The sequence below is a fragment of the Melospiza melodia genome, chromosome 1 (genome assembly GCF_035770615.1).
Source record: "Melospiza melodia melodia isolate bMelMel2 chromosome 1, bMelMel2.pri, whole genome shotgun sequence".
Classification (NCBI taxonomy): domain Eukaryota; kingdom Metazoa; phylum Chordata; class Aves; order Passeriformes; family Passerellidae; genus Melospiza; species Melospiza melodia.
In genome coordinates this window covers 169,379,214-169,394,488 of record NC_086194.1, presented here as the reverse complement: position 1 = coordinate 169,394,488, position 15,275 = coordinate 169,379,214, and the positions used below count along the sequence as shown (strand labels likewise).

The 15,275-nt window shown below is 39.8% G+C and overlaps 1 protein-coding gene across 2 annotated transcripts in view; it reads left to right on the top strand.

The window, feature by feature from the left end:
• AGO2 (argonaute RISC catalytic component 2) overlaps positions 1-15,275 on the top strand; it is a 54,667-nt gene that overhangs the window by 29,251 nt on the left and 10,141 nt on the right. For both annotated transcript variants that reach the window (XM_063174675.1, XM_063174665.1), the window contains exons 7-18: positions 931-1,018; positions 1,782-1,929; positions 2,127-2,246; positions 2,381-2,503; positions 4,361-4,494; positions 6,749-6,933; positions 8,767-8,926; positions 10,721-10,811; positions 12,233-12,427; positions 13,584-13,718; positions 14,474-14,575; positions 14,914-15,113. In XM_063174675.1, coding sequence (XP_063030745.1) covers positions 931-1,018; positions 1,782-1,929; positions 2,127-2,246; positions 2,381-2,503; positions 4,361-4,494; positions 6,749-6,933; positions 8,767-8,926; positions 10,721-10,811; positions 12,233-12,427; positions 13,584-13,718; positions 14,474-14,575; positions 14,914-15,113 — 1,681 coding nt within the window. The remainder of the gene's footprint in view (positions 1-930; positions 1,019-1,781; positions 1,930-2,126; positions 2,247-2,380; positions 2,504-4,360; positions 4,495-6,748; positions 6,934-8,766; positions 8,927-10,720; positions 10,812-12,232; positions 12,428-13,583; positions 13,719-14,473; positions 14,576-14,913; positions 15,114-15,275) is intronic.

The window sequence follows — 15,275 nt, the reverse complement described above, 5'->3', positions numbered from 1 at the left end:
ATGTTTACAAAGGATTGGGATTTAATGTTTTTTTAATTACCCAATCTTAAATTTTTACAATTATTGATATCAGGTTTTTCATATTTCAGATTTTACTAATAATTTAGCCGTGTGTTTTTGCATACTTAAGCATCTGTCCTGCCTATACTTTTCTGGAAGTAAATAACAAGTTATTCTAGTGTGTAGTGACTGAATCAAGAGAACAGGAGGAAGAAATCTTACTGGTTTTGTTCACTGAAGGCTTCCTCTGCAAAATGGAGATCCTTCCTTCCTGATACTCTTGGCAGAAAGCAAGCAATTTTAAAAGGAATAAACCCATCCTGCATCTTCCTTTCATGTTTCCAAAAAAACATCAACAAAAATTAGCTTTGCCCAACTAGAAGTTAGCAAGGAAAGAACAAATAAATCTTGAGTTTGCAGTGGTTGTGTTTTGAAAGGATAATCAGGCACCAAAGTGCTTCACTGTGGCCTCATTCCCATGAGCTCCTGAGAGGCTGTTTGGGGATTCCCCTCCACCCACACCCCCAGTTCATTGCAGGAGTTGGACGTCTTACAGACCTCATCTGTTTAGACAGAAAGTGTAAATAAGGGGTTTTGTTTCAAGGAGCTTTTGTGCCCTTTTGTCCTTTCCCCATCCTGGGCTTCCTCAGAGGTCCAGCTCTGGAATTTGCAGAATGTGCTCAGCATCATCTGTGTCCTCTGGGGTCTTTGGGATTTCATCTTGTCTCTGAAATTCTGTGTTGAACTTTGGCTGAAGCTCAGGAGTTTTGAATTTTAAGACTGTAAATTGCTTTTTGAGTTCTGTCTGGGCTCTGCCCTTTGGGGCTAAATAGAATGGATTTATTGCACTCTTTAACTGGTCTCCTGTAGCAGTTTAGGGCTGACATCTTGATTTTGTAGAAACAGTGATTTGTTCTTTCCAATTTTTAGGTCTGAAGGTGGAGATAACACACTGTGGACAAATGAAAAGGAAGTACAGAGTGTGCAATGTCACCAGACGACCAGCAAGTCACCAAACGTAAAATATATTTCTGCTTTTTGAGCTAATGTTTGATCTTAGGTAGTATTTTTCTGCTTTTTAGGCATATGTTTGGTCTCAGGTAGTATTTTCCTGCTTTTTAAGCATATGTTTGGTCTCATGCTTGAAAAATACCTTGCCTGCCTTACTGAGGTGGGAAAAGTTGCCTTGAAAAATGATGCTTTCTTTGGTTAATACCCTTAAATATACCTCAAAGTATTTTCCCAATTTTGTTGTTCTTTTTTTTTTCTATTTTTATACTATAATGAGTATCATAGCATTTGATTTAACAAACCATTTGCTCTGTTTTAGATCTGGGAGATTTTTTGGTTGGGTGGGGTTTTTTCTGTCATTTATGGATTTCTTTAAAATTGGAAGGACAGGGTGTCCTGTTTGTAGTGTGATGTTTCCCACAACTGGAATTTTAGAAAAGTGGTGCCAGTTGGGATCAGCCTCCTGATGTTGCTTATTTGCAATCTCTTTTTCCTCTGGAAAAAAAGTTTAACTACCAACCAGAGATTTGCAGATAACTTGAATATGGAGACAGTCATTCCTATTTATAAGGAAGCAATTTAAAGAACAAAACTGATAACAGCTTTTTACAAGAAGATAACTGATCATTATCTGAATCTGGTTTTTAATTGTTTGGGCTTGGTTTCATCCTCCTTCAATAAGTGTAACTTGTGCCAAAAAATTATTGAGGAGCTGTGGGGAAGCATTTTACATGAAGTAATAGCTGCTTTCCATGTTTGCATTCCAACAGATTCCCACTTCAGCAGGAGAATGGACAAACAGTTGAATGCACTGTAGCTCAGTATTTTAAGGACAGGCATAAATTAGTCTTACGCTACCCTCACCTTCCATGTTTACAAGTTGGACAGGAGCAGAAACACACATACCTTCCTCTGGAGGCAAGTAAACTCATAGAGAATTCTGTATTTTGGGGCTGGGGGAAGGGGGTCAGAGGGAAAAAGGGTTCAAATATTGGCAAGCTGTCTTTTGAGCAGCCAAATGTTGAGAAATTCAGTGGTGCATCAGTGAAAGAAAAGCCATGAGCCAAAAAAAGAATTGAGCTGTGTTTAATTTTCTTTCTGTGGGGAAATTTCAGGTGTGCAACATAGTGGCAGGACAAAGATGCATCAAGAAACTCACTGACAATCAAACTTCCACTATGATCCGAGCCACTGCCAGATCAGCCCCAGACAGGCAGGAAGAGATCAGCAAATTGGTGAGTGCTGTGCCAGACACGAGGCAGGGCTGGGAATGGGTTTAATTTTGCTCACCTTTAGCAGGTGCTGATGTGTTTGTGCCCTGCACACAGGTTATGGATGAGCTTGGTTTTGTACATTTTGATCATTTCAGATGCGGAGCGCCAGTTTCAACACGGACCCTTACGTGCGGGAGTTTGGGATCATGGTCAAGGATGAAATGACAGATGTGACTGGCAGGGTCCTTCAGCCTCCCTCCATCCTCTATGGAGGCAGGGTATGTCCAACAGTCTGTGCTGGCCTCTGTAATGTGGTTATTTTAAATTAATTGTGTTGTGTGCAGTCAGACAGCAGGCATGGGTGTGAATTTGAATTTAGGTTCTCAAAGTCCTTAAATGTATTGGCTGATTTGCATATCTTCTGATTGCTGTTTTATTTTGGAAAGTAAAACTGGGTTAAAAATGCCTTCTTTGCCTCAAACACTCTGCTGCTGTGACACAAGTCACTTAAAACCACTGTGCAAATTATATTTAATTAGAAAGCAAAAAACAAAGTTTAGTAGGGCTGAAGTTTCCCATATCAAAGCTCTAAACAGGTATTATGAGTTGAATATATGTAAGTGTCTTTAAACAGCCTTATATTGACTTTATCCTCAAATTTAGGATAAAAATATATAGAATTACTTTAATCAGGTTTTGCAGCACAGACTTCCATTGTGTGTTGTAAGAGGCAGCCTGCAAATAGTGGTTCAAATCAATGTGTATGCAGAACAAAGATTATTTCAATTGTCATTGTGTATATTTGAAAGTATGCTGAAATATTGCTGAACTTCTGGCTGGTTTTGAATATTCTGGGTGGGGCAACTGTGTTTAGGGCAGCTGTCTTGAGGTATCATCTCTATCAGTCTTTCCCCAGAGCTCTCTCTTCCTTTTGGGAATATTTACTCACAGGTTTTTATTTTACAATGGCTTTTCAGATGACCTTTCTGACAGAATCTTTCTCCTGTGATATCTTTTTTAAAAAAGCTTGAGAAACAGGATTGTCCATCAGTTATATACTGGGACTTTTTGCAAGATGAAAGCTTTAATAGCTGGGATAATTTAATTTGTGGAGGCTTTTGATGAATCTCTTCAGATCATGCATTGCCAGCTGAATAAAATTCTGTTTCTGTGCACAGCAGAGCCTCCAAACCCATAATGGGAGAGGATCTTGAGTTCCCTGCCTAAAATTCTTCAGGTGACTCAGGCAAATGAGCTCAAACCTCCCTTCCCTGGCAGGTTAAGGTACCCCAGGCCTGACCCTGATGAGGGCACTGCTTTTATGAGCTATTCTGGCACCAGCAGAACTGGGGCAACTTACTGGCAGATGAATGTTGAAAAGTCATACTGGGAGAGGCACTGCCTTCAGCACACACAACTCTTTGCAAAATCCATGATCAGATTCACATGTGTGTCCTGAAAAAGGCCCAGAAGCTTTAGTTGCTGTTGCTAGGTGAGAAGGAAGGCATCATGGTAACTTGTCCAAAGCATCTATCAGTATTTATTAAGGTAATTAACATCACCAGAATTACTTTAGCTGCTTTATTACATCCCTTGTCCTCTAGGAATCCATCCCAGTAATATCTGCTTGGTGGGAGAAATAAAAATGTTGAATAACTGATCACCTTTCTCAGCTTGTTCACATTTTTTCTGGAGTTGTGTGAGTGACATTGAACCACTATTTGCCTCTACTTAGTAATGTGTAAAATATTCATAGTACTTAAATTAACTTTCCCTTGGAAAGTTCACTGAGCAGTTGTAAAGTCACTGTAGAAATGCAGATTCTTTTAACTTTCCATACCAAACATGAATTTTACTTCCCATATATAATTTCTATTTGCTGCTGATAAATGCAACCAAAGGCAATGATCAGCAATAAAAATGAACAATGTGAGTTTTAGTTTTCACCTGGCTAAGAAGCTGTGTGCTGCAGTAATAAAATTATTATTATAAGATGGATGGATGTTTGTACAGGGGAGAGATTGACCTGAGAGTATAAATCACCTCCACATGGAGGGAAGTAGAAGCAAAGCTCATTTTTGTTTAGCATCAATCAAGTTTTGCATTAATGTTTAATTTTTACCTTCCACTTGCAGAATAAAGCAATTGCTACACCAGTGCAAGGTGTCTGGGACATGAGGAATAAACAATTTCACACTGGAATTGAAATCAAGGTTTGGGCAATTGCCTGCTTTGCTCCCCAGCGCCAGTGCACTGAAGTTCATCTTAAGTAAGTGTGTTGTGTAAAGTGGTGATTTTATCATTTATTAAGGATGCAAATGTCATGATTTCACTTTTATTAAGAACATATTTTTGGTTAAATTGTTCAACACACAGCAATACATTTTCTGTGTCTTTGTGTTTTGAGTGATGCCATTCTGATTTCAATGCCAGCATCAGGAAATCTTCCAAATCAGAGTTAACAAAAGCCATTTCTGCTTTATGGCAGATTTCTGACCTGTGAATCCTCAGCACAGGGTTTAAGATAACAGAAATGATGTAATGATGGGTGTTTATCACTGAGTGTTTCTCAAGAGTGACAGCTAACATGTGTGTTCTCTTAGGTTCCTTTCCTTGTTATATGGAGTAGAGTTATTAATGTAGAATTTCTTTAAAAGGAAATTTCTTGTCCAAAACCTTTTCCTCTTCAGAGTTTCTGGAATGTGCAAGTTGCTGTATTTGCCAGATGAGTAGGATTGGTTGTTCTATTGGCTTTAGGTGTTTGAATGAAACTTCCAGATTTGGTTTCTTTATCTCAGGATGGGACAGGATTGTTCCAAGACTGTTGTTACAGTGACATCTGCATTGGCTCAGGGAGGGTGTGCAGGCCCAGATCCATGTCTGATCCCTCCTTCCACATGCAGCTGCTTTCTCTTCATGCATGGACAAGTGCAGCAGCCCTGGCAGTGACTCAGCTGCTCTCTGGGAGGTGAATTCAAGGCAGGGATTGCTCACACCAGTGGCATTGCCAGGGCACTGTTCCTTCACATGGTTTGCTAAACAGCTTGGGAATTTTTCTCTAACAAGTGATGAGCAAACAGTGGGAATCTTTTACTGTCCATTGTATGAGGAAGGGAGGGACTTGTTCTCTCCAGGCACATGTCAGGAACTGGGCTGCCAGAGAACTTTCTTTTCCATGATGTTGCTTCTAGTGGAAATGCTGTGTAAGCCAAGTCACTCAGTTTTGAGAAATAGACAGAAGTCCTGGACATAATGAGCCAAAATAAAATTATTTGGATGGCTTAGAATGAGTTTGTATTTACCATGAAAAGACATTGCTTCCAGCCAGGAAAATGTCTGCATCCTGTTCCATCCTGTGGTCTCTTGTTACATCGTGTTGATCAAGCTGGAACTCAAATGCTGCTGATTCAACAGAGGAAACACCTTCAAACGCTCTAAAAGTCTTCAAAATCATCCTGCTTTACCTGTTGGGAACAGAGAGAACACCTTTCCTTCCTACAGTAGGCACTGTACTTCCAGATGGACTCAACCCTGATTTGTTTCAGACTTGAATGTTGAAATCACAGAAAGGTTTGGGTTGGAAGGGACCCTAAAGAACATCTTGTTCCAGCCCCTCTTCCGAGGGCAGGGACACCTTCCCCTAGACCAGGTTGCTCCAAGCCCCACCCAGCCTGGCCTTGAACTCTCCCAGGGATGGGGAGGTGTTCTGCCACTGACTCTGCTGTAGTGAGTGCTTGTTTTTCCAGAGGAAATCTCCATTTTCTGCAAGGAGCTGCAGGGCTGGAGCTCACAGGCTCTTATGATTCATGCAAGTTAACAACAGGTTTGGAAGAAGCTGAATCTTCACACCCTCTCAGCCAGTGATACCCTGGCACCCTGTGGTGGGGATGAGCAATGTTTTAGACAACTGTGGGGAGGTTAATAAATAAAGGGCTTTTATCACTGAGCTAACAAGGCTCTCAGGTGGAAGCCTCTGAAGAAATTTATCTCCATATCTGACCAGTTCCATCAAAGGGTGATTTTTTTTCCACCATCCTAGGAGAAAATTTGCCTTCACCTCCAGGATTTTACACATTTTCTCTGGTATCTATGAAATTGTGCATTATTATGGATGCTAAAGCAATTCACTGAGACAATTGCTGGTAATTTCTGTTGATTGTTTTCATCATGAGGAAAAAAAAGGAATAACTCCAACCCTTTCTCTGGTGGTAACATGGAATTATGTTAGAGCAGGCTATACCAAATTGTCATTATTGCAAAAAGTATTTTATCCTGTATTTCTCATAGAAATAAGGTAATAAGTTTTTTTCATCAATGATGTTATTTATACAGTGTATTTCCTGTCTTGCCTTCAGTGACCACACAGGCATTGCCAATTAATGATGCACATGGGGTTAAATTCCCAGATTTTTGAACAGCACAACTCTGCAAGTTTAACAGGATTGTTCCATCAAAAATAAGATCAAAAACCAAGATGGGTTTTAACTGTCTGATAATTTAATGTATTTGTGTGCCTTGCCCAGGTCCTTCACAGAGCAGCTGAGGAAGATTTCCAGGGATGCTGGGATGCCAATCCAGGGGCAGCCCTGCTTCTGTAAATACGCGCAGGGAGCCGACAGCGTGGAGCCCATGTTCAGGCACCTCAAGAACACTTACACTGGGCTGCAGCTGGTCGTGGTCATTCTGCCAGGAAAAACACCAGTCTATGGTCAGTGAGTGGAGATGGTGCATTTCAGTCACAGCTTTGTGTGTTTTTTGTGAGCTGTCCAAAGGAGAGAGGTTTAATGCTGGTTTAACTCTATAAATTCCAGTTAGGGAATGGGCTGTAAATTAATTTTTCTATTTTTCTTGTGCTGTGTGATGTTTTATATTAAGACCTAAGTATTTTCAGTGTCTTCTCTATGCTTTTAATTTGTTTTTTCCCATTCTCCCTGATGGTTGTATTTGAGAAAGCCAGCACAGGGTTTGGTGAGATTGGCATTGATAGGCAGTGGATTATAATATGCTTAATAAAACTTGTGTGCTGAAAATTCCAAGTGACTGAAGAAGGAATGACTTCAAGAACTCTTTTACCTTTTAGAACATATTTGCTCACTCAAACAATCTCCCTTTGGCAAAAAATGTTGAGTGAAGGAGATTTCAGTCTATTTTTCTTTTAATTTCTGTTTTTTAACTCGGGTGGCAAGGATACAGGTGCATAGAAAATGAAAATTCAGCAAACTAAAAGTTATTTTTAAAACAGTGACAATTGGTGCATTTTACATGGCATACACACATGGGTTTTAATATGTTTTACATAAACAATGCATTTTCCAGCTCTTCCTATAGGCAGGACTGCTTTTTTCCTGTCCTGCCTCCCTCCTTTTCCACTTACCTTGCCCAGCTGGAGCAGCGGCCACTGTTTTTCTCCCAAAGCTGTGTGCACTCTTCTCTGGTGGATCAGATCAACCAAGCAGCTGCAGATTTGTGTTATGCCATCCCTCACCATTTTAATATAGCACAAAATAATTTTCCAACTTTAATATTAATCTGCTACAAGATGAAAAGAGATTAAGCAAGGAACCTTAAGGAAATAGTACTTTTTTCCCCCTTGAATTCAGCTTGCAAAGGAAGTTGCTCGTCTCTAATTTGTACAATAGAAATTTGGTGCAAAATGACATTTTTACTATTCCTGTTTGGCATTAAAAGGGAATTCTTTTCCTCTACTTAACCACTGAGAGGATGTGGTAGCACTCTGATCTTCTTTCTTTGTCATTATCTTTAATTATAGTTATTTCTGCCCCCTCTAATCATCTCTCCTTATTTTCACCCTACGCTCTTCCATACCCTGCACTTCCCATACCCACAGTCTTGTCTTTTCTTCCCACCCCGCTCTTTCCCTCTCCTGTTGCCAAAGAGGAGGGCTCATCTTCTCTGAGCCAATCTTGGAGCCTAAATTTCTTCCCTGAGTGTAAGAGTGTGTGGGTCTCTGAAAGTCTCAATTTTGTTAACAATAGGATTTGATTTAACCACTGAAATTGTACAGTACTTAATGAGTTTCTTTGAGTTTTTATGGACCACTGTCTGCTGAGCTGGCCACTTTGCTATGCAAGTGATGAACTTGCAGTGAAGAACTGATAAACTGCTTGGTTGAATATTGCTCAGCACTGCTAGATTTGTGTTACTATTCCAGTGTTTAATAATGCAACAAGTGCTCAATATCCTAATATTATCCACATTGCCCACATCATTAGCCAAAGCTGATGATATGATGCTACAATTATAAAGTAAGAATTAATTTAAAATGTAATATAATATAAGTTAATATAAGGCAGCAGTGCCTTTAGTTATTGCATTTAGGACTTGGTTAGGTGGAGCAGAGAGAACTGGGGAAGGTTCTGGAGGCTGGGTGGGTTTGGGGTTAAGTTTCATTGTGTTCCTTTAAGCTTGAGCACCACTTCACTAAAACTCCAGGTGTAGTTAATTGTAGTTAAATTCAAGTCTCCTCCATGGTTTGATTTGCAATTTGCAAATCTTTTATTTTGTTTTTCTCATTGCGCAGCGGAGGTGAAGCGCGTCGGGGACACGGTGCTGGGAATGGCCACTCAGTGTGTGCAGATGAAAAACGTCCAAAGAACAACACCACAAACTCTGTCCAACCTCTGCTTAAAAATAAATGTCAAATTAGGAGGTGTGAATAACATTCTACTGCCACAGGGAAGGTAAGTTCATCTTTCAAAGAGGAAGAGGCTTTTGTATTGCAGAGCAAGTGAGACATGCTGAGATAACTGGGAGCCTTCATCTGCAGCCACAGCACTGCAGCTTCAGTGACTCTTCAGACAAACTCTTTTGGCTTCTAATAAATAGTCCTGCAAAAGTTGGGTTATGAAGACAGGAGAGGAATACTCTAGATGCTAAATAGATTAGGCCTATCAGCAACAGCAGCCATTGTATGATATCAGCATCTAGAAATAAATTTGGACCCTTTGGAAGGTGCTGGGGTGCATCCAAAGAAATGGGTGAAGAACTGGGGAAAACTCCCCCCTGTATTGCTTCCTCACAATGGGCACCATTATTAATGTAACCCCACAGACATGAACTTAGCCTGTGAGAGTTGTACAGCCATGTGTCCACATGCCAGGGGAAGTTTAAAATCCAGGAATTGCTCACCTTATTGACCTGTTGTGCAAACTCTGGGTAACAGCCGCAGTAGCTTTAGTCATAGGATCCGTGTTTAAATGAGGAGCTGCAAATGAGAAAAATGTATCCACAACCATGTGGCAGCCAAACCAGGCTAAGTTAGACCACATGGTGCCTAAGGAGGTTTCTGTGTTCACACAAAATTAGGTTTACCCAGAAAATATTATTCCTTTTTCATTATTTCATGTCAATGTCCTGGAGCCCAACACTGGGCACCACAAACTCTGCTGGGTTAGGAGACAGGTGTCTGCCAAGGGAGGTGGGAATCTTCCTGGAATGGAAAAGATGACCCTCTCCCTCCAAATTATTGTAACTCTGGGGGCTTTCAGGCAAAGATGGGGGTAAAGGAATAACAGTTTTTTACTAGAATATGTAGAAATTATATATATATGTATGTATGTAGGCAAAAAAGCAACAATAGCAGCAATAACAAAACCCAAACGACAACAAAAAATTAACAGAATTCCAAGTCACCCAGCTATTTTTTTCTGTCTCTTAAGTACAGTCCATTCATCATCTCTTAGGCAAAAAAATGGGAAGAAAATTTTGTGAGAGAAAAAAAAAACAATTCAAGAAAAAAAACCAAAAAAAGCCTAATCATCAACATTACCTTCCCATTTCTTTTAAAGCAGGTCTGCAAACAGATAAATTAATCTCCATAACCATTAAATCATTCCCCCACAAAGAAATTATGGTGGTCCAAATTTCCTGTTTGAAATTGTTTCATTAAGGAATAGAGTTGAAGTTTAAAACCTGTGTTGTAGTGCTTTGGTGTTCCTCTCTTGGGGCAGTGGTTTAATATCTTAACCTAAAGATTTGTTTAAAACTTTCAAGCTCAATTAAAAAAAAATATCTACTTTGCAAGTAACAACTTTGATACCTAGTATTTTTGGACTTCCTTACCAAGACACTTTTTTATTAGGAAGAATATATTTTTTCACAGCATCTGCATATGTGCACAGTTATTTAATTTTCTCAGATGCCATTTGTTACTAAGGGATCAACTTTTACTCCTTTCTTGGTTCAGTTGATAAAAACTGCAATTCTTCAAGTTAGATAAAACCAGATATATTTTAAAACTAATTTTTAATTAAGAGCAACAATTAGCTGTGCTTTAAAAATCTACCTAAGTATTTAGCATGAGAACCTTAATCAGGATTTTTAATTCCTGCCACAGGACAAGTGACCAACTCTGATCAAGTGCCAGTTGTTGATGAATTCCCTGCAGGAGTACAGAGTGCTGTTTATTTGAGTTTTAATGTGCTTTATTAAGCATAAATCTTGCTGCTTTGACAAATTTCCCTTTTCTTTGCCAGACCCCCAGTATTCCAACAGCCTGTCATATTCCTTGGTGCAGATGTAACTCACCCTCCAGCTGGGGATGGGAAGAAGCCTTCCATTGCTGCAGTGAGTAAATTGTGTCCTGCTCTTTCTCCCTCCTGCTGCTCAGCTCTAATGCATTTTATTGCTTTCCATCCTTTTGTGGTCCATTGCTTCTGATTGCCTAATTATAGCATTATAAATTATTTTTCTGCAGGAATTTACTGAAACTTCAGAGAGCTTGCTCTGATGCTAATTACTTAAATGTGTGTATTAGCTTGTAAAATGCTTGAGTTGCTGATACACAGAGGAGCTTTTTTGGGAGCTGATATTTATTAGCAGGCTGATAATGAGCTGGTGCATGTTTAAATCTGCTTCTTCAGCACTTAGAAATGTTCAGAATTTCTTCATTGCTGAGAGGGAACTAGGCTGGCTCAGTTGTGGTTTCTGGGGATTCAAGCTTCCAGAAAACACAAAATGTGCACTAATCTCTTGGAAATGTCCTTCTTAAATAAATACAGGGAAGGGTCTTTTGCTTGGATTGTGTCAAACACCTGTAGTGGCTGCTCAGGATTGTTTAATAATGAAGATCTTTGGTGATGTTATGGATCTATTTTAGAAAGTATTATCTGGCACCTCCATCAAGGGGAGGAATGGTGAATCTGACTCCATGTTCTTAGAAGGCTAATTTATTATTTTATGTTACTATATTATATTGAAGAATACTGTACTAAAACTATACTAAAGAATAGAGAGAGGATACTTACAGAAGGCTAAAAAAGAAAAACTAAGAAAAACTCGTGACTCTCTCCTCCAGAGTCCAACAGTTTGGCCTGCATTGGCCAGTAAGTAAAAAAATTCACATGTTGGATAAACAATCTCCAACCACATTCCAAAGCAGCAAAACACAGGAGAAGCAAATGAGAGAATATTGTTTTTCTCTGAGGCTTCTTGGCTTCCCATAAGAGAAATCCTGGGCAAGGGGATTTTTCAGAAAATATGACAGTGACAGAGATGTGCTCACTTCTTTAGGTTTTCTTTGTTTGTTTATTTTTAAGTCCCATGCCACTTTTACAGCATATAGATGTTAATGTTTCATTAACAGAAAAATCCCTTCCCTTGATAAAAGATGTGGATATTTCTGTGGTTCATCACCATTTCAGTTTGATAGATCCAAAAAACAGGCTTGGTGTCCCAGAATTCCAATTCCTATGCAACAGTCTGAACTATCTCGATGGCTTCATGGTATCAGTGCTCCAAACTCTGTTTGAGTTTTTAAGTGCCTGTAGGTGCAAACAAGAAATGAATCTTTTAGATTTAAAACAATTTTCTGTTTCAGCAGGCTGTGCTGCCACAGGTGAACTAAACCCAGAGCTGTTTCCAAGCACATTTGAATTTCAAATGCATCATTGCCAGGCCAAGCACTCAGTGTTCAAAACAGTGCATTTATCCCTTGAAATAACCTTTATTTTAGTGCTCTCTGGTTTGATGCCAAGCATTTTTTCCAGGTTGTGGGAAGCATGGATGCTCATCCCAACCGTTACTGTGCCACGGTGCGGGTGCAGCAGCACCGGCAGGAAATCATCCAGGACCTGGCTGCCATGGTCAGGGAGCTGCTGATCCAGTTCTACAAATCCACCAGGTTCAAACCAACTCGAATCATCTTCTACAGGGATGGTGTTTCTGAGGGGCAGTTCCAACAGGTGATACTTGTCTTCTTGAAATGCTCATCGTGTAGTTTCGTGGTAGTAATGGAATTTTAAAATTCCACCTCTATGTGGTTGGAGTTATAAGAAGTATAACCTCAACAAATCTTCCCTCAACAAATTTGTTGGATTCTAACCAAGCAAGCAGAAATGTTTGCATACTTTTCATGTGCTTTTGAAAGTAATTTTCCCCTTTAAAATATTTTCCCTGACAGAATTGTAAGTGAAAAGTGTAGTTTTAGCACTCAAGTTATGTTCCACATCTGTTTCCTATTTAGTATATATTAGTCAGAGTGTATTCTATAGAACTTTGGCAGTAAAAAATATATAAATATTTTTTTAATACAGGATTAATAAATACTGGATTGTCGCAGTTATTTTTATTCTGATAAAACTCATCCTCTCATATTTGTTTGCTTGTTAGTACCATATTTTATTAAATACTTTTCTATATATTTTAAAGACATTTATGTACACTTTTCTATACAGTATTTAAGTATGTAAATAAAAGATACAGACTTGAGTTGGCTTCTCAAAATCTAGGGGGAAAAGCGGAAAGGTCACTTGCTAAATTTGAATTGATAAAATAATCTTTGTATGAACTTTTGATATATTCTCTTTTCATTTGTTATTGCTTTTCACTGAAGTTTTCATGTACAATTAACCCACAGACTGAATAATTGGTTTTTTGGTTTGTTTCACTTTCCTTATTATTGATGTCTGTAGTCCTGCATGGAACTGCAGAAAGCTGGGAAAGAGCAGCTGAGCACTTCTGGATTTTATCCCTTGTTCTAGTCTGAAAAATAATTATTCTGTTCTATTCAGCAGCCTAATTAAATGTTCATTTATATTTGGTAGTTAAAGAGATTTTGACATGCAGGTTATTAGTCTGAGCCTTGTGATTGGAGCTGAACAAATATGGAAACAGCTTTCTCCTGGCTCAGGAACCTGCTGATGTAATTTGCCCTCAGCAGGGGAAGAAATTGAGATTTGGTCCTGAAAGCTTTGACATCTCATTACTCTGAGTGACAGTGCGAGAAGGAACAGGATAAATTATCTGTGGCTAAATAAAAGAAATGTGTAGTTAAATAAGAGGAATTTGTATGATGGCAACGGTTCATGCTGATCCCACCTCTCTCTGTGTGTGCCTCAGGTTCTCCACCACGAGCTGCTGGCTATCAGGGAGGCTTGCATTAAACTGGAGAAGGATTATCAGCCTGGCATCACATTCATAGTGGTGCAGAAAAGGCACCACACCAGACTCTTCTGCACGGATAAAAACGAGCGGGTACGTTCTGCTCGGCACCCCAGAGCTCCAGCCAAGTCACCAATTTCTGTTCATTTCTGGTACTTTGTGGGGAGAGATCAGACTCCACAGTTTGATTTTTGGTACTTTCTGTGTGAAGAGGAGACTCTTCAAGAGCTGTTGCTGAGAATGGAGAGTTCCTTATGGCAAAGATTTGGCTTTCCATGTTCTTTTTCCTTCTGTCAGGCTTCTCTGTGGGAGCACTTGGACCCCACCAGGCAATAATTAGTAACTCCCAAAGCTGACATGAACATGGTTGCTATATTAATAAATGCTGTGGTTACAGATGCTGTGGTTACAGATGTTAAATTGTTTGAAAGTAAAGAGTATTTTGACATTCTGTTTTGAAGAGATTTTGAGGGAAGAAGTGGCCTGTCTGACAAGGAAGGATTGTCCCCTTGCAGTTATAAACAGGAAAAGTTACTCCTGTTCTGGAGTGGGAAGGTGGAAAAGAATTTGACAACTCAGTTGCAGGAAATTCTTTTTACATTATTCAGAAAACCAAATTTTTTAGGTAATTTCTAAGAAGATTTTGCAGCTTATCTCTTTTTTTCTTTCTCCATAGTAGAGGCACTGCAGATTTTTAGTTGGAACAAAATTTCAGTTTTGCACATTCTTCTTCACTTTCTGCTTTTTATAGATCTTTTTTGTTTGTTTGTTTTCCTGGCTATACAGCTGCAAATGAAAAAAACCCTTTGTGTTGTGCCTCAATGTCTTTGCATTTGCTGTTTACACAGGTTGGCAAAAGTGGAAACATTCCAGCTGGTACCACAGTGGACACAAAAATCACCCACCCCTCAGAGTTTGACTTCTACCTGTGTAGTCATGCTGGGATTCAGGTAAAGCATGTGTGGCATGGTAACTCTTTAACTGTTAATGTTTGTACTAAAGCTACTTTATCAGATGGCTTTTTGTCAGATCTGAGGTTTTCAAGATGAAAGTGCTTTTCAGAGGTGAAATTTTGGGAAACACAGCCCTACCAATAAAAGGGCGGGGATTAGTTTGATAGGCAGCAAGGAAGAAGTTTGTTTGCCTTTTAAAGGAATAACCAGCTGGAATGTGTAGAGCTGCTGCCCGTGGTTTTTGAGGAATCAGCCATTTCCCTGCAGCTCCCAGCAGAGGTTGGAAGCTCAGGAGATGTTTGGGAATGCTGATGAGCTGTGTGCTCTGGCTGCAGGGAACAAGCAGACCCTCTCACTACCACGTGCTGTGGGATGACAATCGCTTCTCGTCGGACGAGCTGCAGATCCTCACCTACCAGCTGTGCCACACCTACGTGCGCTGCACGCGCTCCGTCTCCATCCCTGCCCCCGCCTACTACGCTCACCTGGTGGCCTTCAGAGCCAGGTACCATCTGGTGGATAAGGAGCACGATAGGTGAGTTCAGGGTTTTGCACTTTTGCAGAATTGGAAGGCAGTGGGGCTTGTTAATTCTGGGGTCAGTGGTGTCCTCAGCAGTTCGAGAGTGGATTGGCTCTCACTGCTGCAACAATGCAGAGGATGTTCCTATATGTGCTGTTTACTGTTTCAGAACCTCAG